General features: G+C 39.8%; 1 protein-coding gene across 1 annotated transcript in view; it reads left to right on the top strand.

Annotated features, from left to right (window-relative positions):
• SMC5 (structural maintenance of chromosomes 5) overlaps positions 1-26,030 on the top strand; it is a 97,321-nt gene that overhangs the window by 51,281 nt on the left and 20,010 nt on the right. The window contains exons 12-17 of the mRNA XM_002914739.4: positions 166-260; positions 886-1,018; positions 3,165-3,338; positions 3,433-3,602; positions 14,352-14,475; positions 14,825-14,947. Coding sequence (XP_002914785.1) covers positions 166-260; positions 886-1,018; positions 3,165-3,338; positions 3,433-3,602; positions 14,352-14,475; positions 14,825-14,947 — 819 coding nt within the window. The remainder of the gene's footprint in view (positions 1-165; positions 261-885; positions 1,019-3,164; positions 3,339-3,432; positions 3,603-14,351; positions 14,476-14,824; positions 14,948-26,030) is intronic.

Here is a 26,030-nt window from a genome sequence, read left to right on the forward strand (position 1 = left end):
TTTCTGTAAAAATATTTAGTAGTGTCATTATCACACTGAAAAATTTTCTTGAAAATACCATTAAATATCCAGTTTCTGATCTTATGAACACCAGTAGGAATAGAACTTTAAAAATCATTTTGACTGAGTATATGGTAATTAAAATACTTTTTCCCTTATATTCAGATTCGTGACAATAAAAAATTAAGAGTAAATGCCGTCATTGCTCCCAAGAGCTCATATGCAGACAAAGCACCTTCAAGATCTCTGAATGAGCTAAAGTAAGTCTCGAAAATATTTTTAGAATTAACCTGTTACTTTGAATATTGAATAACCATTTAGCTCTTAAATATTTTTAATTATCTGTCACATAAATATTATAGGCTGTATTATTCCCATTTAGGATCTCTACTTAAGTGTAAAATAAGGAGAAATCCGGGAACAGACAAACCATGGAATACTTACTATATGGTGGTGGTGTTTCAGATCAGTGGAATAATATTGGACTGTTAATGAAAGATCTTAAAATAGTTCGTTAGGTATTGGGAAAGTAAAACAAATCATCACTTCATATTGCAGAACTAATTTCCAGAAGGACTAAATGGAAAATTTGCAGTTATAAAACAGCTATAAGTAAATATCTTAGTTCTAGATATAAGTAAACATTCTAAATATAAAAGCAGTGGAAGAAACGAAAGAGATTAGTAGTTTGTAATCATGAATATATTAAACTTTTCTGACGAGGAAGTAGCTCAACATTTAAATGATTTTAAAATACACAAAAATTTTTGCTGTACCATCATTAAATAATTTATATTTTATTGTTTATTTGCCACTTGTTGACTCTCAGATTTCTGTGAATGATTTTTTTAAGAAGAAAAATCTAGTAAGTGCTTTTCATTTCAGACAGTATGGATTTTTCTCTTACTTGCGAGAATTATTTGACGCACCTGATCCTGTCATGAGCTTCCTTTGCTGCCATTATCATATTCATGAAGTTCCCGTAGGAACTGAAAGGACCAGAGAGAGAATTGAACGGGTAAGAAAGTACTGAATCAGTACCAGAACCTCATTTTGTTAACATTTCTTAGCATAAAAAATCAAGCAGAAATTATGAAATAGGTCATTCTGTTGTTTTTAACCACACAGAAATTCTTTGTATTTTACATTTTTAATATAATGTCATGAAACCGTGAGTATTGACTCATACTGTAAGATGGGTGTGAGTGGAGTTACCTAGGGTAAGTGCTTTATATCTGTATCTATTGAATAAAGTTGAAGCCTGAAGAGAGACACCTGGCACTCTTACCTCATTCTGTCTTGCTTGACAAATCTGTGTTTAGACATTATATTAATGGTTTAATCATTTAAGTTCTTGTATCCTAGATTATTTTTCAGAGAAGTTATATGTTAGAATGGTAGGCTGGGCTATAGAACTGTTTTGGTAAGCCCTTCCTTTCTTAAAGCTGCCACTGAAGATCATCTCCTGTCTGAATGAGTGCCCTTCATAGGATCTCCTTCCTAGCTAGCATAGCACACACTCGTAGTTCCTCTATTCTGCTAATTCTGGGAGTTCCCCAAGACTCACATTACATTTGTTGCTTCTATCACAAGCAGAAACAGGAAAGAAATCTCTTCATCCAAAACAGGTTTTTCATAATACCAGTTTGTGTGGTTTTTGCTTATATGCATGTAGGACCCAACTACTAGTTATTATATTGAATTTATTAGAAAATGTGTTTTAAAATTTCAATACCTAGTATACCAGTATCCCTAGGACAATATTTAGGAACTCTTTATACTTTACTGACAGAAGATAGAAATGTGGGCTCATTACCACCCCGTTTTGCAACAAAACAAAACACAGAATCCCACCAAGCTAATTATAGTAAATTGCATGTGTCTTCGATTAAAAATTACATTGAGGAAACGAATATTAGGGTTCTCCATGTGGGTCTACCTCTCTTCTATCATTTAGAAAAGAGGACAAGACCATATGTACATATAAGACCATTTATGGACTTGTTCTCATTAATTTCTAGGATTCTCCCCTTTGGTTAAATTGTCTACTGCCAGCCTTAGGTCACGATGTCCTTTTTGTTGGGAGTGCCCTTTCCTCTTTGTCAATTTAAATTTATTAGAACTTGAGTAACCTAACTTCCTCTAGCTTTCCCTTCATTCCAAATTATTCAGTAATTTGTGGATGCCAGATTATACCCTGTTAGACTTAAGTGTACTTAAATATGTCTTATCTCTTCACTTCGACTATAAACTTCTGGATAGAAACAAGCCACAAGAGTATTGGTAGTGAAGCTTCAGAGATTGGAAAAAAAAAAAAAACCCTATTATGAAAGCCTACTCTTCATTAATATTCAGAAATACATAAAGTAATGTTATTGTCTTTAGAATGTGCTTTAAAAAGACAAGCTCTCCCAAAAAATGCAAAAAAAAAAAAAAGGGGGGGGGGGGGTTTGAGGCCTTTAAAGTGTTTCCATTAGTAGTCTTCCAAATATACAGGAATTAAATATGATTTTGTATCTGTGAACAGTATAACTGAGGGAAGGTGAGAATAAATGACTTAGTTGAGCTACCACAGATCTGTGTCCTGGGCAGCTGGTTCCTGGTATCTCTTCTGTACATCCAACAAAACTGCAAAAGTACAACTTGGGAGAGATTTTATAGTCAAGTAGAAGAATAGCCGCCTTTGCTATAGTTGTTTGGGTTTTCTCCCTTCTCTCTTCTTTAGCATTTTCTAGAATAATAACCTGAAGTGTATCAGCCACCTTTTTAGAGATGTTACTGAAGAAGTTTAAAAAAAAAAAAATGCGGGGCGCCTGGGTGGCTCAGCGGTTAAAGCGTCTGCCTTCGGCTCAGGGCGTGATCCCGGCGTTGTGGGATCGAGCCCCACGTCAGGCTCCTCTGCTATGAGCCTGCTTCTTTCTCTCCCACTCCCCCTGTTTGTGTTCCCTCTCTCGCTGGCTGTCTCTATCTCTGTCGAATAAATAAAAAATCTTTAAAAAAATTATAAAAAAAAAAAAAAGAAAAAAAAAAGAAAGTACATCTGTTTTAATCTTCTAGAATTCACTTGATCTGTATTTTCCAATGCTTCAGTCCTTTTAAAAATATTTTAATTACTATTAGATGTACACTAATATTTGTTTCACCTTGCTTGACTTCTGTGACAGGTAATACAAGAAACCCGGTTAAAGCAAATGTATACAGCAGAAGAAAAGTATGTGGTGAAAACTTCCTTTTATTCAAATAAAGTTATTTCTAGTAACACATCCCTAAAAGTAGCCCAGTTTCTCACAGTCACTGTGGATCTAGAGCAAAGAAGACACTTAGAAGAACAGCTAAAGGTTGGTTATTTTGAGTATTAAAAAAGAATATTAATTGAATTTGTAATATTTGACTAGAACTGTTTTTAAAATAACAATTTTGAATATTTCATAGGAAATTAATAGAAAATTGCAAGCAGTGGAAGCAGGGTTAATTGCCTTATGTGAGAGAAACAAACATCTGGAACACAAAGACAATGAACTTAGACAAAAGAAGAAGGAGCTTCTTGAAAGGAAAACCAAGAAAAGACAACTGGAACAAAAAATTAGTTCCAAACTAGGAAGGTATCTTTCAGCCTATTTGGGCAGGGGTGTGGGGGGCGGGGCGGTGCAGGGCACTACAAGGATATTATTATACAGCCATACCTTGTTTTATTGCACTTTGCAGATACTGCCTTTTTTTTTTTTTTTTAAGCAAATTGAAGGTTTGTGCAGGCCTGTGTCAAGCAAGTCTCTTGGCACCATTTTTCTAATAGCATTTGCTCACTCTGTGCCTCTGTGTCCCATTTTCATGATTCTCACAATATGTGTGGGGTGATCAGTGATGAGGACTTTCTGAAAGCTCAGGTAGGGGTTAGCATGTTTTAGACGTAACGCTGTGGCACACTTTAATGGACTGCAATATAGTGTAAACATGACTGTCAGGTGCACTGGGAAACCACACAATTCTTTGGACTCACTTGATTGCAGTGATCTCTAACCAACTCTGCAAGATCTCTGAGGTGTGCCTGGGCCCTGTCATGATGATGCAGTTCCCACAAACATGTTTTATCCAAAGAAAGTTGTAGTCTGTAGGGCAAAAGTTGGTGAATCTTAAGTGTTATTAGCCGTTTTTATCCCTGGATCCCTTTCCATGCTTAAAAGTTACTGAGGACCTTGAGGAAGTTTTGTTTATATGGTTTTATATCATTGATAGTTACCACATCAGTAATTAAAACTGACAATGTGAAAATATTTATGAAAAACCACGGTTTTCTAAACAGAATGTGTAGATTTTAGTTGGAAAAGGAAGGAGTACTTTAATAGACTTTTTGGATAATTGTCTGTCGTCTTGTTGAATACTATATCAAAACCCGCCAAGGTGCGTTTTGTTAAAGTTCACTTGCAGTGTGGAACCCGAACCAGTGAGGTAGATTTCTCTGACATTGAAGTCTGTTGCACTGAAAGTGGATGTTTTACCTGCTGAGTTTGTTGGTTCACCAAGCCACATAGGTCTTTGAAATGTTGACACATTTTGTGTAATATAAAAAAAAAATGATGTTGATTTCCAGTCCCATCAGAAGAATCTTTAAGAATTGGGAAGCTGTCAAGCTCATAGTGGTAGATACAAATTTTCCAAAATTCTAATTGGCACATAAAAGTTGTTTGTCATTGTTTACAAATACTGGCAGTTATTTTTCTTGAAGTGACAGGCTCACTTCATTACTTTTGGGGGGGGGGATAAAATCTGCCAGATACTTAAGTCTAAATAACCATAGTTTGTCTTTGATCTTTCCAATTAAAATGGTATTTCATGAAAAAGGACCTAGTCCAGCCCCCAACTCAGTCACACAAGGCTTTTCCTTGAGGCAGCCATCATACTTGGGTATGCATTGTAAGTACTGTATGCTTTGTATTTCAGCACACTGATTATTAAGAAGATATATACTCAGTGGGAGGTGGTTCAAGATGGCAGTGTAGGAAGATACTGAGCTCCCCTCCTCCCACAGACACAGCAAATCAATAGCTACATATGAAAGCGTTCCCTCTGAAAAAGACCTGAAAACTAAGTCCACAGGTCTTCTGTAACAAAGGATGTCGGGTTCACAGCCAGAAGGGTAGGAACTACAGAGACAGATCTCAGGCAAAAACCGCACCCCTAGTGTGGTGACCAGCGCTTGGGAAGGATATCACAAATATGGAGTTTTTCCCTGAGGAGCAAGGAGTTTGTGCCCCCTGTCAAGCATCCCCAACCCTTGGGACCTGCATCAGAGAGATGTGTCCCCAAAATGTCTGGCTTTAAAAATCAATGGGGCTTATACATGGGAGAACAATACAGCGGTAGGGAACAGAGATTTTGCTCTTAAAGGGCTCATGCAAAGACTCACCGCAGGACCCTGTGCAAAAGCAACCGTGTAAAAAGTACTCAGACCATATGGGGAGGAGATTCATTTGCTCATCTTAAAGCCTCTGCCCAAGGGGCAGGAGCCTATGGGGAATCCTTCCTGGGACTCAGGCTCTGGTAGGCGCCACTTTTGCACTCCAGCCTGCTAGTGCTAGTGGGTGCATGCCGCCCCCAAGTTCCTGCCGGAGCTGGGCACCCAAGGGTCTGAAACCGTCTTGGCAAACCACTACCCCGAGGGCACTGCATAGACAGCGGTCTGAAACACTCTCCAGTCTTCCTGTGAAAAAGACCTGCTTACTGGTCCTGGAACTTCAGCCTCAAGGGCTTCAGGATTACCACACATGTAGAGGCTACGAAGTTGTTCTCAGGGAACATGGCCCAGGAGATGCCATCTTTGTACTCTATTGGCCTTGCTAAAGCTCACCAGTACCTCCCAGAAAGGAGCTCATACACTCAGCTGGAGCCCTGATTTTTCCAACAGTTTCCTGGGGGACACTTCCAGGTTGCCTGGTCTGTAGACCGGCAGGGTTTACGGTGCTCCCATAGGACCGTCTATATTGGCATGCCTAAAAAGCTGCTGCCTAAGGGTCCTAGCTTCTATTCTAGCTTCTCTTCAGCCTGAAACTAGGGATAGATGGAGATCCCTTCCTCTGGAACAGAACACCGGACTTGGCCTTCCCTCAACTACTGGGACCTGTCAGGAGTAAATCAGGCCACTTAAGGTCTGATTCCCATGACCACCACTAGCCAGAGGAGGTTGGAACGACAGGGTTCATCTCCATGAAGCCACTTCAAGACCTGTTGAAGGTGGTTTCCTCTGCTGCTTAGAATCCAACACCGAGTCAAGCAAAATGAAGAAATAAGAGTGTGTTCCAAATGGAAGAACAAGGTACAATATCCGAAAAAGGACTGTTATGAAATAGTGATAATTTACCTAATAAAGAAATCAAAGTAATGGTTATAAAAATGCTCACTGATCTTGAAAGAGGAATGAACACAGTGAGAACTTCAATAAAGAGAAAGTGTAAGAAAGTACCAAACATACTTCACAGAGCTGAAGAATATGGTATCTGAATAAAAAAATACACCAGAGGGGCTCCAGCAACAGACTAGATGAAGCAGAAGAAAAATCAGTCATGTGGAAGACAGGGTAGTAGGATTCACCCAAGAGCAAGACATTTTTTTAGAGTGCGCAGGGGTGGGGACATAGAAAGAGAGGGAGAATCTTAAGCAGGCTCCCTCCACACACAGCGCAGAGCCAAGCGCAGGGCTCACTCTCGTGACCCTAAGAATCACGACCTGAATTGAAATCTGGAGGCTGACAACTGAGTGAGCCACCCACGTGCCCCGAAAACAGAATTTTAAAAAGTAAAAATAGCTTAAGGGGCCAATGGGACAACATCAAGCAGAATAACTTTCACATTATATGAGTCGCAGAAGGAGGAAGGAAAAGGAGCAGAAAACATATTTGAAGAAAAAAATAACCGAACTTCCTTAACCTCAGGAAGGAACACACTTCGAGGCCTAGGAAGCCCAGAGACTTCCACATAAGAATAAGAGGAAATCTGTTCTGCAGAAGAACCCTGATTTTTTACTGAAAACAAATCACTGCACAGTCAGACGCCAAGGCTGTTTGACAGGACTGGAAACCTACATTCCTCAGTAATGAAGAATTTACACAAATAATGTTCGAAGCTTTTGATGTTTGTTTTGTTTTTAAACCATCATGACTGATGGAAGCATATTATTTGTGTCTGAGAGACTATAACATCATTACTTCAATATTTACCATTTGAGCTTGTGGATCAAAGTACTTTATCCCAGGGAGGGAACATTTCCCTGGTTTAAAAAAATACTCTGTAGCCATCTGCTGAAAAGTGATTCATTAACACTTGAATATTTAAAATCAGAATTCTGTTGTCATATGCTTTGAGGAACAGTAGGCCAAAGGAGTCATGTATGTACCTGTGAATATGGGTAATTTATAGGAAATTTCAAATCAGTAAACAGTGTATCCAGTTCACAGAACGATTTCCAAGGAACTATACAAGGCACCATAGGCCCTAAGATGTTCGAGATTGTTTTGTAGCTGCTGTCAGATTAGCTACACCTTAGTTCATCAAGGATGTGTACTGTTGAAGAGCTGAATGAAGAGTTTTAGACATCTAGACAGTTTAGAACTTTTTTGCTAGGTCACAAGCAATGATAGGACATTTGCCTTTGAAGTTCTGTGAACATCTGGGTATGTTGTCATGTGGATGGTCTAGAACATTCTGCAAAAATGTCATGAGCACTTAATGCAATATGGGAAAAGCAGTATGGGAAAATATGATAATATTACAGTTTCCTGATCAAAGGACACAGTGGATTTGGCTTCAGACTCATTGTATCATTGATCTTCAGCAGAATTCAAGGCCAGAGTTTGTTGTTTGTACTTACACCGTACTAAATTATGCAAAAGTTAGGGCTGAAATATGATGGGTACTTGGCATTGAAGAGTCTCTTCCTGAGACACTGCTGACAAAGCCAAGATTCTGGGTCTGATAATTATATAGACAGTCAAGCCTCAAGGAAGCATTGGAAAGGTTTGATCACAGCCCAGGCCCTTCTGCTTCCTTCCAGAGTTCAAGAAAATCATCTCATGCTGCAGTCTCAGACCCTTCCTCAACACCAACAGAGACCCAGCAGATACTTGCACTCCTCCCAGACACTAGATACCAGCTCCCAAAAAGATGATAACAAAGAAGGTCATTGTTCAGTCTGTTTTTCAGTCATTGATACAGCCAGTGATGTCTCAAGCTCCAAATTTACCAGTTCTTTAAGGCATGTCTCAGTTTGTTTTTAGCTATGAGCCATGCAGCATCTGAAAGACCAGTTGGGGCAACAGACATGGATGACAGAGGCCAATACTCGTCAGCCACAAGAAGAGCTAAGAAAAGTTGAAGAACAACTTCAAATGGTCCATGTTTAAGGGCTGCAGATGTTTTTATGACAATCAAGCCCTGGGTTGAATTTTGGTTCCATTCAGCTTTATTCTGGAAATTCATCTAACATCCAGCAACTTTTACCTATACGTGCTAAGGACCAGGTTGTTCACCCATACCAAGTGGAATGAATACTGGACACATTGGCAGACTTTACAAAAGTCCATCAAGTCAGAGTCAACAGAACGTTCTGAGCTGGCACTGTCAGTAAACACCTCCTTCTAGTCGGACCCAGAGCACTCTTAGAGGCCTACTGTATGACGCTCTGATGATTTCATAGCTGGAAGCAGGGTCCAGACTCCATCTAGTGTGCCACAAAACAGAACCCAGAGGTAACGACATTCATTCAGGACCTGGAAGATTTTCTCAAGGTCAGCAACTTGGGATCAGTGATTAAATTAGTAACTGCTCCTATAGCTTGTGGGGTGGTCCTGGTACTTCGCACTGTGCTTCTGGGTCAGTGGGTCTGCCTGCCCCCACTTCTGTTCCACACCCCAGCGGTGACAGACAGCCCAGTTCCCAGGAAGGGGAGCTTGGGGTAGTTCAGCAACCATCTCAGGCTCAGCTGACCCAACTACTGCAGCAGTTTTGTTTTGTTTTTTTTTTTTACCGACTTGAAGGATTCCTGTGGAGCAGCCTTGAAACCAGCTTATCCTCTCTTCTGCTTTTCCACTGCAACAGGGCGTTTTCCCTCAAGCCCATCACCAGCAACACCGGTTTCAGCAGCAGCAGCCTCTGAGTCGGCACAGGACTGACAGTCTGACCTGTTCTTCTAAGGTGCAGCCACAGTAGGATCTACGCCGCCTCTGACCTCAAGGGAGAAAGGGGTTGGCCATGAAGAGTTGCTCAGAGGATCTGAAGCAAGGACAAGTCCTAGTAGTTTCACAAGAAGCAGTATTGAATGTTCTAGTTCCTGGAATTAGCAGCGAAAATGCTGCCTAGTGCTACATGTATACATTAAACACCAGCCAGTAGGAGATGATCATGGGGCCATAGCCAACTCTGACAGTGTTGGACTTTCCCAGCTAGTTTTTGATAGGAAAAAGTGTATTGCCAAATATTAAGCTTAGCTATGAAACATGGTCTCCAGTCAGTCAGACAGGCACTAACAGTATTACTAACTTAGTGGTTCTGTACCTGTTTTCGGGTGTTACAGGGCACATCACTGTCACCTCAGGGGTTTGCTTACCATGATGCCATGAAGATAGTCTAGTAGACTCAGTAGGCCCCTTCCCAAGCCCCTCTCCCTTTTCAGAGAATGATGGAATAATAATTAATGTCAGAATGTTGTATGGGTACAAATTTTCTGTATACAGGTGCTATATGTACTATGGATATGTCTGGATAAAAGAGAAAGCCAAAAAAAACCAAAAAAACAAAAACACAACATACTGTCATCTCAATAGATGCAGAACAAGCACCTGACAAAATACAACATCCATTTTTTATAAAAACTCAACAATGTGGGCATAGAGGGGAACATACTTCAATATAATAAAGACCATATATGACAAACCCACAGCTAACCTCATACTCAACAGTGAAAAGCTGAAATATTTTCCTTTAACCTCAGGATGAAGACCAGGATGTGCACTCTCCCCACTTTCATTCAGCATAGTGTTAGAACTTAGGGCTTCTGACCAGAGCAATTAGGCAAGAAAGAGAAATAAAAGGCATCTAAATTGGAAAGAAGTAAAAGCGGCACTATTTGTAGATGCGTGATTTTACATAGAAAACCCTAAATACTCCATCAAAAGAAACTTGTAGAACTAATCAACAAATGCAGTAAAGTTGCAGGGCACAAAGTTGGCATGTAAGAATCTGTTGCATTTTCATTTACTAACAGCCAATTCAAAGATGAATTAAGAAAACAGTCCAGTTTATAAAATTGCACCAAAAAGAAAATGCTTAGGAATAAATTTAATCAAGAAGGTGAAAAGACCTGTATACTGAAAGCTATAACACATCGAGGAAAGAAATTTAATATGACACAAATAAATGGAAAGATTTTCTGTGAACATGGGTTGGAAGAATTAATATTGTTAAAGTGTCCGTGTTACCCAAAGCAGTCTATAGATTTAGTGGAATCCCTATCTGTTTCTGAATTCCAGTGGCATTTTTCAGAATTAGAAGAATCCTAAAAATTTATGGGACTACAAAAGATACCAAATAGAGCAATCTTGAGAAAGAAAAACAGAGCTGAAGGCATCACGCCCCCTGATTTCAGACTATATCACAAAACTGTATTAATCAAAAAAGGGTATTGACATAAAAAGAGACATATAGATCACTGGAACAGAATAGAGAGCCCAGAAATAAACCCATGTATCTATGGTCAATTACTTGTGACAAAAGAAGAATAAACAAAAAAGAAAGGATGGTCTCTTCAATAAATGGTGCTCAAAAAACTGGACAGCCCCATGCAAAGGATTGAAACTGGACCACAAGCTTACACCATGCAGAAAAATCAACTCAAAATGGATTAAAGACTAATATAAGACCTGAAGTCCTAAAACTACTGGAAGAAAACAGTAAGTTCTTTGACATGGGTATTGGCAGTAAGTTTTTTGGAATTGACTCCATAGGCCTCGGCAGCAAAAGTGAAAATAAACAAATGAGACTACATCAAACTTTTGAAAGCTTCTGCACAGTAAAGGAGACCATCGCCACACCAAGAAGGTAAGGTATGGAATAGGAGAAGATATTTGGAAGTCATGTATTCGATAAGGGTTTAATATCTAGAATGTAGTGAATTCCTACAACTCAGTAGCAAAAAACCCCAATCTGATTAACAAATGGGCAGAGAATCTGAATAGACGTTTTTTCAAAGACGTACAGATGGTCAACAGGCACCTGAAAAGAAGGTGCTCAATATCACTAATCATCAGGGAAATTTAAAAACCACAGTGAGATTACCACTTTACACCTGTCAAAATGGCCATTGTCAAAGGACAAGAAATACCAAATGTTGGCAAGGATGCGGAGAAAAAGGAACCCTTGTGCGCTGTTGGTGGGAATGCAAACTGGAGCAGCCGCTGTGGAACAGTGTGGAGATTCCTCAAAACATTAAAAATAGAACTACCACGCGATCCAGTAATTCCACTGCTGGATATTTATTCAAAGCAAATGAAAGCACGGATTTGAAAAGATGTCTGCACACTCCTGTTCATTGCAGCATTATTTACAAGAGCCAAGACACGGAAGCAACCTCAGGGTCCATGGATGGGTGAACGGGTAAAGAGGAAGTGAGATACAGACACGTGCACATGTGTGCGCACACGCTGCGATACTACTTAGCCATTAAAAAGAGTGAAATCTTTTGTGACAACATGAGTGGAACTTGAGAGTATTATGCTAAGTGCAATAAATCAGAAAATCAAATACCATGTGGTTTCACTTACAGTCCAATCTAAAAAACCAGTGAACAAACACGCATAAATACAGAGAACAGTTTGGTGGTGGGTGAGGAGGAGTGTTGGGGGGCTGGTAAAAAAGGTGAAGGTGATCAAGAGGTACAGACTTCCAGTATAAAATAAATAAAGACTCGTGGGAAGGATTGTATGGCGTGTGACTGTAGTTAATAATACTGTATTGCAGATTTGAAAGTTGCTGATAGTAGATCTTAAAAGTGGTCTTTACCAGAAAAAAAAAAACTTTTATAACTATGTATGGTGACAGATATTAACTAGATTTTTGTGGTGATCATTTCAGGATATATACAGATATGAAATCAGTGTTGTACACCTGAAACTAATACAACGTTATGTCAGTTGTACTTGAAGTAAAAAATAACCACCTAAGATTTGCAATTTAATAATTTGTACTGTCGTCAAAAATAGTAATTGAATTTGGTGTTTCTGAAATTTTTGGATACACGGCAGTGCAGAATCTCACGACTGAGTACACTTTGGTACCACTACCTCGATTCGTTCAGGGGGCTAGCGTTTTTATTCACCACTGCTTTTAGACCACCAGTGCAGACGTCACTGCAGTGAACGGGGCAGTTGAGGTCTTCTTACAACAGTGAAAATAGTTCATGATTCCCCTGAAATGGTTTCAGGAATCCCCACAGGCCTCTCTGAACCACACTTATAGAAAAACTGACCCAGATATATATCCAGAATAATAGGTCCATTGAATTTGGTGGGAGAGGAGAGGAGAAGGTACAGGCAGTGAGATCATCAAATCCAGACCATTAGGCTGTGTGTTTTCTCGCCGATTCTGAAAGAGAGTAATAGGGAAGGAGGAGGATATGCTGATTTTCACAGAAGAGAGTGGGCACCTGGGGGTTTATCCCACTCCTTCAACTGTCATCTCCCTTGTTACAACTGGAATTATGTCTGCTTAGCCTTAATGGTCACATATTCCACAGAATTCTATACAAAGATGTGAATAGTCTAAATCTTATCCTAAAGGAAAACTTGTAGCTTACTGTGAGTGCCCAGACAACCATTCTCAGACTGATTATGTGTTTTATTGTATTTGTATATTTTGTAGAAACTGGGATATATAAGAGGGGATAAAAGCTAGTAAGGTGTTCATTCTAGCAGAAGGGAACATGGCTTCCAGTCCAAAGGTTTTTCTCATGGCCTATCTCAGACTATTTGTTGTGATCCCTTTTTTTTTTTCTATAAAGATTTAGATATTAACGGTTAATGGCATAAACGACTGCTCATTGCCTTCAGTTAAGGTATCTGTTTACCTTGGCCTAACGTAGTATGTGTTTTTAAGCACATCCCTACATCAAATCATACATGAAATGCAATAAGAGAATTTGTTCTTTACTGTTTTGGGGGGGCGGTGGAGGGTTGTTGGCAAACAGTTGGCCATTAACTATTAGGGAAAACGTAATAGTGTACCTATTAAAGCAAGATACTATTTAGTCTGGCTGCCTGGAAGGTTTTCTTCCCAAAGCCTCTTTTCAGCCTTCACCTTTGGCTCATTCTTATCTTTCATCACCTACAAAACACTTAACCTTTCCTGTTTGTTCTACTGGACCCACTTTCTAAAACTCAACTCTCTCTTTATAAGTAATACAGTTTTTGTAGTGAAAGGGCCTCTCATGTCCATCACCAGCCTGCTGTCTCAGAGCTGTAGTTAATCACCACTAGTCACCTTTCAACTTTTTCCAGTCTCCTTTCATTTAACCCGTTTCACCCTGGCCTCCCCTACTCTCTCTTCCATGTACAGTTCAGGCCCCTCTCTACAGCGTCCGGTTAACTTCTTCATTCTTGTGTGTTACTCTTTCCAAACTGAGTTCTTGCTTTTACCCTGGAGGCGTCATGGTGGGGGTGGAAAGAACTTGGACTGGTGTCAGACACATCTTAACCACCTACTATACATGATCTTAGGTAATGTAACTTCTGATCCTTAGCTTCTTCACCGTGAATAGCAAAGTAGTATTAATTTTTAGGGTTGTATTGTCTTTTTGCTATATATTTTTAATCTGTTAATCAAATCTCCCCAATTAAGCTACTTTAGGTAAGGAACTGTGTGTAAACAACATTAATAACAGTGGTTAGTAACTAATACTCATTAATAAGTACTAAGTGTGTTAAATATTTTACTTTTTTAAAATTTTCATCATAGCCCTCTAGGGGAAGTACTATTATTTTTTCCAATTTATAGATAAACTAAAGTTGAGAAGAGTAACTTGTCTAGTTATACTGCTCATTAGTGGCAAAGAGGAGATTGACATCCATCTTTCTGACTCCAAATCCTACACCATTACCACCATCATGACTTAAACTGTGCTGGGCATATAATATCTCAACAAATACTGTTTGATCCTGAGTGGCTACATAACAAGATTGTTTAATCTAGAGGCTAGTAGTTTTTATGTCTGAGTATCATTGCTAGAAAAGCCCATCAAATAGCAGGAGACCTAAGGATTTGGGCTTAATCCTTGTGTTAACTGATTTCTCCAACATCATGTGTTTCATACAGTTTAAAGCTGATGGAACAAGATGCTTGCAACCTTGAAGAGGAAGAGCGTAAAGCAAGTACCAAAATCAGAGAAATAAATGTTCAAAAAGCAAAACTTGTTACTGAATTAACAAACTTTGTAAAGGTAAGGCATTTTCTTAATTTTAGTCACTTTTTATAGCAGGTAGATAAGTAGATAGATGTTTTAAAATATCTTGCTAAGATTTTATTATCAATAATTTTAACTTTGACATTTTTCATTATAGGTCAATAAATTGGCTCAAAGTACTCATTGAGCTAAGTTATATTCCAAATGATTCAACTAAACACACAGAAAAACATCTAAAAATTCTCTTGTAAGAAATAGTTATAAAACTATTTGAAATATCAGTCGCATTAGAAAAATGTTTTTTTTCATGGTTTATGAATTTTTAAAAACTATTTTTTTTCTTAGTTGTAAAACAAATTAAACTTTTAGGGGTTTTTGTTTCTAGATCTGTACTTCTTTGCATATACAAAAAGTTGATTTAATTCTTCAAAATACTACAGTGATCTCTGAGAACAACAAATTAGAATCAGATTACATGGCTGCTTCATCACAGCTCCGCGTCACAGAGGTACAGTCTTCGCTTTAATTTTTTTATGATGAGGTTCCAGCCTCAGACCAGTTTGAAAACCTGTATTGTCACTTGGAATATGCATTTTGTTACATGCTCTTTTGAGGAACCATTCTTTGAAACACTGTACTGTGCGTTTTATGTTATGTGATTGCGAGAAGTGTGGTAGTAATTAGAGTACCTTACGTAGTCATGTGACAGGCCGAGTCCCCCACCTGTTCTCCTAACCCGTATGAATCAGAGCGACGCTGTCAGCAGGTAGCAGCTGGTAGCGTGTACCGCAGTCTGTACGTCCCGTAGAGTAAACTGCATATGAGTTACCATCATCACCGAGCGTGGCCTTAGTGTACAGTTTTGGTGATTTAATCTTCTGTTAATATCGATCTTTGAAATGGTAAGTGTTAAAATAGCGTGCAGGGGGTGAAATGTGATACACTAAAGTTAACGAAAATCCCAAAGAAGAACTGCTAGTGACAGTGGCATAGTTTTTGAGTCTTCCATATCCTTTCCCAAAAATAGAAGAGCAACTAGGATAACAGCCACAAACCCATGGATAGCATATACAATAAAACCAAGTTTCTAAGTACCCTTGCTGGTGCCCTGCAGCATACTCCCCCTTACCCGCCCAGCGTTAGCAGCAGACCGTTCAGGGTCAGGGCACAGTCCCCAACAAGCCTGCCCTTCAGTCCCTGGCCCCTCTCCCTGGAAGGCTCAAGAATAAGTCAAGATAACCCTATGACTCAGTGCCCCAGCCCTCTCATCACACCATTTGTCTTTCTGGCATTTTCTATCCCCCTTTTGAGTCATCTCCTAAGCTTGAACGTAGGGGCAGGCTCATGAGTAACCTATCACTCAGAAAATTCCTAGGGTTTTAGAGTCTCCTTCCCAAAAACCAGGGACAAAGGCCTAATTCTTTATTACACAACATGTGTGAACTCCGGAATATCAGTGGGTAAGACTAAGTCAGCAGCAGCAGCATGACTAGCGTGTTGTCAGTATGTGGTAAACGGGGAGAGCTCGGAGAACCCAGAAATGAGGTCACCAACAGGTTCCCCTCTCTAAACAAAGGAGGCCCCACTAGGTGTGGAAAGCTCAGCAGATCAGTTTGAGAACAGCTGGAAGTGGGAGGTGCTGTAGGCTCTAGAAAGGTCGGGTGGTGCAGTGGTGGTCCAAGCCCTGGGAACTCTCAAACCAAACTGCGCTGCTTTGCAGAAGCACGCTGCTTATGAGAACTAGAACCACGCGGTAGACTAAAGAGACTGGAAAACTGGCCTTACATGGTTATAAGGCTGACAGTGTAGCTGACACAGCACTAAAAATGGGAGGGGCGCCTGGGTGGCACAGCGGTTAGGCGTCTGCCTTCGGCTCAGGGCGTGATCCTGGCGTTGTGGGATCGAGGCCCCACATCAGGCTCCTCCGCTATGAGCCTGCTTCTTCCTCTCCCACTCCCCCTGTGTGTTCCCTCTCTCGCTGGCTGTCTCTATCTCTGTCAAATAAATAAATAAAATCTTTAAAAATAAATAAATAAAAAATAAATAAAAATAAAAATGGGAGAAGAGAGACAACTGAAGTACAATAGAATATACTTCCTGATTGTCCCATAGGTATTATCAGGGAAAGTGGGTGCTTTAGGACACAGAAATAAGAGAGATTTTCAATATTGTTTTTGTAGTGGGAACCACAGACAGTAAATATTCCAAAAGATATAAAGGATATAGGACATTATATAAGGTATTTGCACAAACTTCCCTAAATACTAAAAGATACGCAAAGAAAAGGAGAGGAAGATAAAACACATCATATCACTAAAGATTAGGTATTTTATTTATATACATATATGCCACAAAAATAAGTATGATGTAAAACAGCAGAACTAAGGCCAAACATCAATCTTGTCATTAAGTATAAAAGGATGTAACTCATCTTTTTAAAAAAGGGATTATTTTTAGGTTCCAATATGGTGCAGAATGTGAGAGATAGGTCTCTAAGAAAGAGATTGAGAAAGGTTTAAATAAGAGGACAAAGAGCCCAGGGGGTTTTCTTCAATCACAGAGACCCAGATATCAAAAGTATCTATGTTTATGAAATTATAATGACACTTAAAAAGATAGTAATATTGGTCACCTTTGGAGGATCCTGGAGAACAAGCTCATTATTTTGAAAAATGGCAAAGAAAGAATCTAGCATTTATCCAGAATTTCCTATGTGATATATTACTTAGGATAAGTAAGAGAAGTTCCTCTTTACAGAAGCATTTCAGATCATCGGTATGAGGGCATTACAGTAAGAGTGTCGCCACTTTGCAGCCGCCAGTGAATCAGCGGATCACGTTAGCTGTCCCGTCACAGAAACATAGCCAGACATTCATATGTAGACCCACGAAAAGCCTGCACGTGAAATTATTTTGTGAACAAGTTTCAGTCTGGCTAAGCCCCTGGCACAGGGTGTGTCAACATCAGCACTGCCATCATCTTACACTGGAGAGCTCTTAGCGCGGGGGCTGTCCTGTGCATTGGAGAACATCTAAGCGCAGCATCTCTGGCCTGTACGCGCTAGATGCCAGCAGCATACCCCTCCCCACTCTAGTTGTGATGACATTGCCACATGTGCCCTGGGGGACAAAACTGCTCCCATGTCAGAACCACTGCTCTGAAACTACCAGTTTCAAGTCTTCAGAATACCCTATTTTATAATTAGATCTCAGTTTAGATGAAAAATTGTCATCAGAAATATTTGATCCTGTTTTGAAAAACTTAACAGTTGAAAAAGTAAATTCACGTACCCAAGTTGTTCTCACTGAACGTTTTCTAATAGCTGGCGTATTGGTTTTTAATTTTAATTTAAACTAAACTAAAAATTTAGTTTCTTCGTCATACTAGCCACATTTTAAGTGCTTAATGGCCACGTATGACTTGTGCCTACTTTATTGGGTAGTGCAATATCTAAGAAAAGGAGAAAGGGGAGAGAGAACCTTTAAGTTGAAAAGAACTTAAAAAATATATTAGCCAAATATAATGTATGGACATAATTTAGATCCCAGTTTGAACAAAGCAATTGTAAAAAAAAAAAAAAAAATTTTCCTAAGAAGTGGAAGTTTGAATACTGACTCAATATTTAATAATATTAGCATTTATTGACAATATTTTTAGGTTTGAGAATGTGGTTATGGATTTTTCTAAATCAGAAATACATTGTTATAATATTTATGAAGGAAATAGAATGCCTGGAATTTCTTCAGAATCCTCCAGGGAAGAAGGGAGCCTAGATAAGAGTATACATGACACTATCCTGGTCATGAGTTTAGGTTTGTTGAAGCTGGATGACAGGTACATGAAGGCTTACTATATATACTGTTCTCTCTCCTTTCATGTGTGTTTGAAATTTTCCATAATAAAACATAAAAAGCTTCTGTTCTCAGCCATGATGAAATAATAGGGGCCATATGTGCCCTCTAAAAGATGGGACAAATAGGGGCGCCTGGGTGGCACAGCGGTTAAGCTTCTGCCTTCAGCTCAGGGCGTGATCCCGGCATTGTGGGATCGAGCCCCACATCAGGCTCCTCCGCTATGAGCCTGCTTCTTCCTCTCCCACTCCCCCTGCTTGTGTTCCCTCTCGCTGGCTGTCTCTATCTCTGTCAAATAAATAAATAAAATCTTTAAAAAAAAAATGGGACAAATAAATGAAAGTGTTTTTTAGACTTTAGATAACAGGCAGCACAGGACAGTGATTTTTGAGGGAAGGGAAAACAGTGCAAGGTGATCCCTGTGATAGCCGTAGCTTACGGCCAGGAGAATTTCCAGTCACAATGCAGGGAAGAGGAAGCCAGTAGGAAATAGAGCATAGCACTGCAGATCTCACAAACAGTAAAAGGGCATTAGGGGAATGGTGAACAACTTTCTGGCAGTAAATTTGACAATTTAGAAGAAATGAGCAAACTCTTGAAAAGCCCCAAAAGTCCCTGAAGGAAGAACTAATTAGACTAGCCCTTTATTTACTAGAGAAATTAAATTTGTATTTAAAAACCTTCGCACAAGGAAAACCAGCCGAGACTTCACTGGTGAATTCCAAGCACAAAAAGGAAGAATTGCTAGCAGTTCTACCTAGGGTCTTCAAAAGGTGAAGAGGGGGGGAATACTTCTTGACACATTATATGAGGCTAGCATTCTCCAATATCAAAACCAGACCAAACTACAAACCGGTATCTTTCATGAACCATAAATGCAAAAATTCTTTTAAAAAGTTAGCAAATGAAGGGTGCCTGGGTGGTACAGTTGGTTAAACATCTGCCTTCAGGTCATGATCCCAGGGTCCTGGGATCAAGCCCCACGTCGATTTATTTTTTATTTTTTATAATTTTTTTTATTATGTTAGTCACCATACAGTATATCCTTAGTTTTTGATGTAGTGTTCCATGATTCATTATTTCTGTATAACACCCAGTGCACCATGCAATATGTGCCCTCCTTAATACCCATCACCACCCACGTCGATTTAAAGATTTAGAAATAAAAAGTTAGCAAATGAAATCCAACAGTCTACAAAAGAGTAATAATACATCCTAACCAAGTGTGTTTGTCCCGGAAGCACAAGGTTGATCTAACGTTTGAAAATTCATCTGTATAATCTATCATGTGAACAACTACAGAAAAACCAGATGATCAGCTAAGTACATACAGAGAAAATGTTTGCCAAAGTCCAGCGTCCTTTTGTGATGAAGACTTTGTGTATTGAGGAATAGAAGGGAATTTTTTCCATCTGATGAAGAGCATTTACCCAAAACTATTAGCTCATATCATCCTCATTGATGAAGGAATGGAAGCTTTCCCCTAATGATTGGAAACAAGGAAAATACTCACTAATCAGTTCTGTCCCACATTGTACTGGAGGACCCAGCCAGTGCAGTGAGGAAAAAACAAAAACTTGTCTATTTCAAACATAGGTCTGTGGAAAATCTAGGTCTGTGGAAAATCTTAAGGAATCAGTGCTATCAGTGCACTTAGCAAGGTTGCAGGATACAAGTTCAATATAGACGTTCAAATCAGATGTGGCTCCCATCTACTAACAACCAACAATTAGAAATTGAAGTTTAAAAATACTGTGTGGAGCACCTGGGTGACTCAGTTGGTTAAGCATCAGACTTGATCTCAGCTCAGGTCTCAGCTCTGGGTCTTCTTTGTTTGTTTTTTAAAGATTTTGTTTATGAATTTGAGAGAAAGAGCACGGGCGCACAATCTGGGGGAGCAGCAGGCAGAGGGAGAAGCAGACTCCCCACTGAGCAGGGAGCCCAATGTGGGGCTCCATCCCAGGACCCCAGGATCATGACCTGAGTTAAAGGCGGACGCTTAACCAACTGAGCCACCCAGGTGCCCCTTAGCTTGGGGTCTTGAGTGCAAGCCCTGTGTTGGCTCCATGCTGGTTGAGGAGCCTACTTAAAAAAACTGTGTACAATAGCATCAAAAATATGCTTAGGGATATGTTTACAAGACCTGTGTATGCTGAAAACTACAAAATTTTGCTAAAATGTAAATAAGACTTATGTAAATGGAGGGAATGATTATGTTCATGGATCAAAGGTCAGTTCTCTCCCAAATATATAGATTCAATAAAATTCCCAGCAGGGTCTGTAGAAGTTGACAAGCTTATTCGAAAATGCAGTAGACTTAGAAGAACTTGAAAAAGAACAAGTTCGATGACTCACCTTTCCTAATTTTAAGGCTTATTATAAAGCTGCAATAATGAAGACATCATTATATTGGTGTAAAAATAGACATATATGGCTCAGTGGGACAGAATAGGGAAACCAGAAATAGATTCACACATATATAGTCAGTGGTTTTTTGGCACAGATAACTGAGGCAGTTCAGTGGGGAAAGAATAGTCTGACAAATAGTGCTAGAACAATTGAATAGTCATGTACAGAGAAAAATAGCCACAACCCCTACCTTGTACCATATATAAATGGGTCATAGACTTAAATGTAAGAACTAAAGCTAAAAGCTTCTTGAAGGAAAGAAAGAAATTCTTGGTGATCTTGGTTTTGGGAAAATTGAACAAAAAAAGCACGAACTATGAGGCAAAAGGAATCAGAAGTTTTACTTCAACAAAATTAACTTGCTTTTCAATAGATGCTGTTAAGAAAAGGCAGGCTACAAACTGACGGGGAGCATATATTTGCAACACGTAACACCTGACAAAGCACTTGTATCAAGATGAAGGGCTGTTACTGGGGACCATATCAAGCCTAAGGTCTGCTTCTATTAAATTCCTGCAAGCTCCTACTTTTTGCTTTTTCAAAGGAGTTAAAAAAAAAAAAATGACATTGTGTATGGGGCCATCAACACCTGAAATACTACACTACTGGCCCTGTGTAGAAAAAGTTTGCCGGCCCTGAAGGATACTATCAAAAGAACTCCTATACAACCATCAATACAAAGACGACACACAGCCCAGTCAGAAAATGGGCAAAAGATTTTAACGTGGTCTTCACTAAAGAAAATATACAGACAGCAAATGAGCACATGAAAAGATACTGAACCTCAGTAGTAGGCAGTGGGAGTCCTAAGGAGCTGCTGCGGCAGACCCGCTGGAATGACAGGCTCCATCGGAGGCGCTGGTGCGGCGGCAGAGCCCTGGGACTCACGCACACTCTGGTAGAGACTGCAAGTGCGTAACCGCTTTGGGAAACCATCAGAGAGATTCTTAAATGCTAAAAATACACCTCCCATAAGATCCAGCCATTCCTCTCCTAGTATTTACCCAAAAGAAGGGAAAGCATATGTCCCTGAAAGAGGTACAGGAAGGTGTGGCAGGTTTGTCATAGTTAAAAACCAGAAACAAATGTCCAGCAGTGGTGAGATCACAAGTTACAGTATATCCACACAACAGGTATTACTCGGTTGTAAACAGTGTACTGAGATACACAGCATGATGGATCCTAATTATGCTGAGTGAAAGAAGCCACATCAAAAATACTCTAATTCCATTCCTGTGAAATTCTACGGAAGGTAGAATGCCCCGTGAGAGAAGTCAATCAGCGGCTGCCTGGGACGGATACAGCGGGTAGATTACAGAGGGGCACAGAGCGTTGAAAGGGACAGATACGTTTGTTACATTGAGGGTGATGGTTTTGCCGTTGGATAGATCGATCAGAATCCACCAAGTTGTACACTTGACATGCAGCTTATTCACCAGTTACACGTCAAAGCTGAAAAAATGTTTAAAAACTCTGTTTCACTAAATTTTTTTCCAATATTTCCTAGTATGAAATACTAAAGATATACCAGAGTAGGAGTAATAGAACTTCCATGTGCCCCTTCCCCTAACAAATGTAACACTTTGCCATATTTGCTGCAGATTTTGTAAAGCTTGTCCTGTATTTGAAGTCCCCTTGCACCTTGCTCATCCGCTCTTCTTCCTTCCCGGAGTCTGCTACACTCCGGTAGGGTCTGTACAATGATTCACGTTACACCAGACTTTTCAGAAACATTCCTGTTGCTTAATAGTGAACTGTAGTAGTATCTTTTAATGGAAACAGCCCTGATAGGTTTTAGGAAATGGAGGACCTCACAGAGGAGTGGGAACATTATTCTGAAGTCAGACTCTTCACACTCGGCTTCCAGAAGAAGTGTACAGCTAGAAAAAATGGGAAGAAACAAGATTTTGCTAGCGGATAAGCATCTTAGAGTAGTAGGCAAGCACAAACCCGCCTCGCAAGAAGGAGCTGAAGTTGAGGCTTGATACGCTAGGATTGGCTAGTTCACTTAGCCAAAGCCAGAGGCTTGGAAGATGGGAAAGTCCTTCCCTCACCCCTACCGTCCAAAACAGAGGAAGGCAGCAGGAGTAGCCATAGTCATTCTGAACATGGTGAAGGGATCCAGCAAAAACAAAAAACAAAAACTGGAAACAAAAACCAAAGGTAGTACCCAAATGGAGGGTGGGGGCAGCTGTGGGGGCTGGATATGGAGCTAGCCACCCAAACAGCCTCATCTGTGTTTATTTCATGGGGTGTGACCGAAGTCCTCTGCGCATATTTTCTGTTGGTAAATAATCGTAGAGCCCATGCTACGGTTTTGTCACCCAGTGAGCCTGGCTGTTCAGTATAGGAAGCAGTATTACAGAAATTGACCCATTGTGCCGATACTGTATGGAGTGAGTCCAGTCACAAAATACAGTATTGGATCCTTGTGTGTGAAGATTTATTTTTGAATTAAACGTTAATGATCTTGAGAAAACTACAGGGTGGTGTCATGTTTACAGAAGTATCATGAACTCATGACGGCTTGGGGGTAAATCTCCCAGCTTCAGCCCGCTCTTGACATGGAGCTGCTCTTCAGCAGCCTTTGTTCACATGGATGTACTACGATTTGGTGTCTCCAGAGTTATCCTCTGTGATCTGTTTTGGGAGTAGCAGCAGGAATACTAATATTTGGAGCAGAGTAGACTGCTCTAGAGAGTAGCATAGTTTCTTGGGAGGAGGGTTTGTTTTCAGTTTTTCAGTCACTAATTTTTTTTTTATAAAGACGGCCACCTTACACTGTCCAAAGAAGTAACCTCTGGTTAGCTGCTTATCCCTTTAGATTTGGCTCCTGGAAGTAGCCACTCTGTTCCCAGCCTCTTCACCACTCACAGACACATGCAGGCGCACAGCCCTCGACAGGTTTTTCATCCTGCTCTTACTGGATACCACCCGAACTTACTGTGCATTTCCTCAGCAGTATTTTGTACCATTCTGTTTCTCTTACACATCCCCTTTGGAAGGTTCTTTTATTTCCTGGTCTGTGTACTCAGTGTTGCTGACTGACCACAGTCTCTAACCACACTTGCGGAATAAGGAAGATTGAGTGAAAGAATACATAGAATCCGTTTGTCGTTGTTCACATTCCCTTCTACTTACTCTTCTTTCTTCTGTTTGCTGTCCTGTACCCACAGATGCTCTTAACTGTTCTTGCTGTCCTATGTCATTTGAAACAAGGGGAAAACAGTGGGTTTTTTTCCTACTTGTCCCTTTGAACACATGGCAGGCTGCGCTAAGGAGCCATCACTTCCACTTCCCATTTTGTCCTTGACGCTGACCATGAAAACAAGTTCTCAAAAGAAGATGGACAAGTTTTAGTAGGGGTCGTATCCATGAGGGAACTTAAGGGATGGCTAAGCACCGTGGGGTGTGATACGTCCTCAGACTGCTGGACGGCCAAGAGGGCAGCAGGCTGCCAGGCCTGTAGAAGGTCCTCCGAGAAAGACAGTGGTTGGGAGCGTTGGTTCGCTAATTGTGTCTGGAGTATCTGGAGGACCAGGTAGCGCGCGGACTGCATGTAATCTGCATATGAAGGTGGATGCAGAGGGATGGACCTGTTACTTGGTTGAGGTTTTGGTTTTGTGTTTTTATGTTGGGGGGGAGGGTTGTGATTCTGTGTGTGTTTTGTTTAAGCTGGGCACTGCTTTCCTAACCCCACTCCATGTCTCTTATTTTTAGTCATAGGTATTTTAATATCTATCTGNTTAATACCTTTCTGCCCTGCAGGGGTATTTTGGTAATTCCATTTAATATATATTAGGGTGCTTAGTACACTGCCTAGCATGAAACCAGGGTTTCCTTAAAAAGTATAGGTTTGTGTCAGAATATTAAAGAATTAGAAATTGTTTAATGTGTTTATCTTCACGCCGAATTTAGAAATTCCTTGCTTTTATCTAATGTTCCCTTCTCGGGCTACCTGCTTACCTCTGTCCTGCAACACAATTTCAGGAGACTTTATTTAAGGGAGATAGATTTGGGGAAAGAAGGGGTCATTTAACAAACAGTATTATTGCCATTACTTAATTGCTTAAGTTTATAATTCATAATCTTGTATAGTAAAAAGGCCACCATCTTTTTCAATTTCAAATTTGACATTAAAATTTCAAGTTGAGGGGCGCCTGGGCAGCGCAGTCGTTAGGCGTCTGCCTTCGGCTCAGGGCTTGATCCTGGCGTTCCGGGATCGAGTCCCACATCGGGCTCCTCCGCTGGGAGCCTGCTTCTTTCTCTCCCACTCCGCTGCTGTGTTCCCTCTCTCGCTGGCTGTCTGTCACATAAATTTAAAAAAATAAAATTTCAAGTTGATATTAAAAGATTACTTTTCAGGGGCACCTGGGTGGCACAGCGGTTAAGCTTCTGCCTTCGGCTCAGGGCGTGATCCCGGCGTTATGGGATCGAGCCCCATATCGGGCTCCTCCGCTATGAGCTTGCTTCTTCCTCTCCCACTCCCCCTGCTTGTGTTCCCTCTCTCGCTGGCTGTCTCTGTCTCTGTCAAATAAATAAATAAAATCTTTAAAAGAAAAAAAAAAGATTACTTTTCATATTTCTAAAATATGTATTCTGTATGATNTGTACTAAATCTTATAGTTAACATTTGAATTTGAAATCCATTAAATTGGTATGAAATTTGAGGCTTATATTTGTATTAAGGGAAAATTGAGGAATTAATGTTTTTATTTACAACTAGTATTTTAGTAAAAGTTTATGATACTTAGAGCTCACATTCCTTTCATACAGAAAATCATTTTCATTTTGACTCTAGTTGTTAAATAGAATATTTACTGTGTTAATTTTAGGTGCAACATGCTATTTATATTTATTAAGAAATTATGTGAGCAATTCTGATTTTTTTCCACTAGAGGGCCCTCTTAGAGAAGATTTTCCATGTTCAATGTCAATATACACCTTTCAGGACCAATGAAGTTCTCAGAATTTCCAAGAAAAGAGGATACTTATTAATTCTTTCAGAGTATGTACCCACAGAGTAGACCTTTCTGAGANATTTGTATTAAGGGAAAATTGAGGAATTAATGTTTTTATTTACAACTAGTATTTTAGTAAAAGTTTATGATACTTAGAGCTCACATTCCTTTCATACAGAAAATCATTTTCATTTTGACTCTAGTTGTTAAATAGAATATTTACTGTGTTAATTTTAGGTGCAACATGCTATTTATATTTATTAAGAAATTATGTGAGCAATTCTGATTTTTTTCCACTAGAGGGCCCTCTTAGAGAAGATTTTCCATGTTCAATGTCAATATACACCTTTCAGGACCAAGAATTTCCAAG

This window comes from Ailuropoda melanoleuca, chromosome 17 (assembly GCF_002007445.2).
Source record: "Ailuropoda melanoleuca isolate Jingjing chromosome 17, ASM200744v2, whole genome shotgun sequence".
In the NCBI taxonomy this organism is placed as follows: Eukaryota; Metazoa; Chordata; class Mammalia; order Carnivora; family Ursidae; genus Ailuropoda; species Ailuropoda melanoleuca.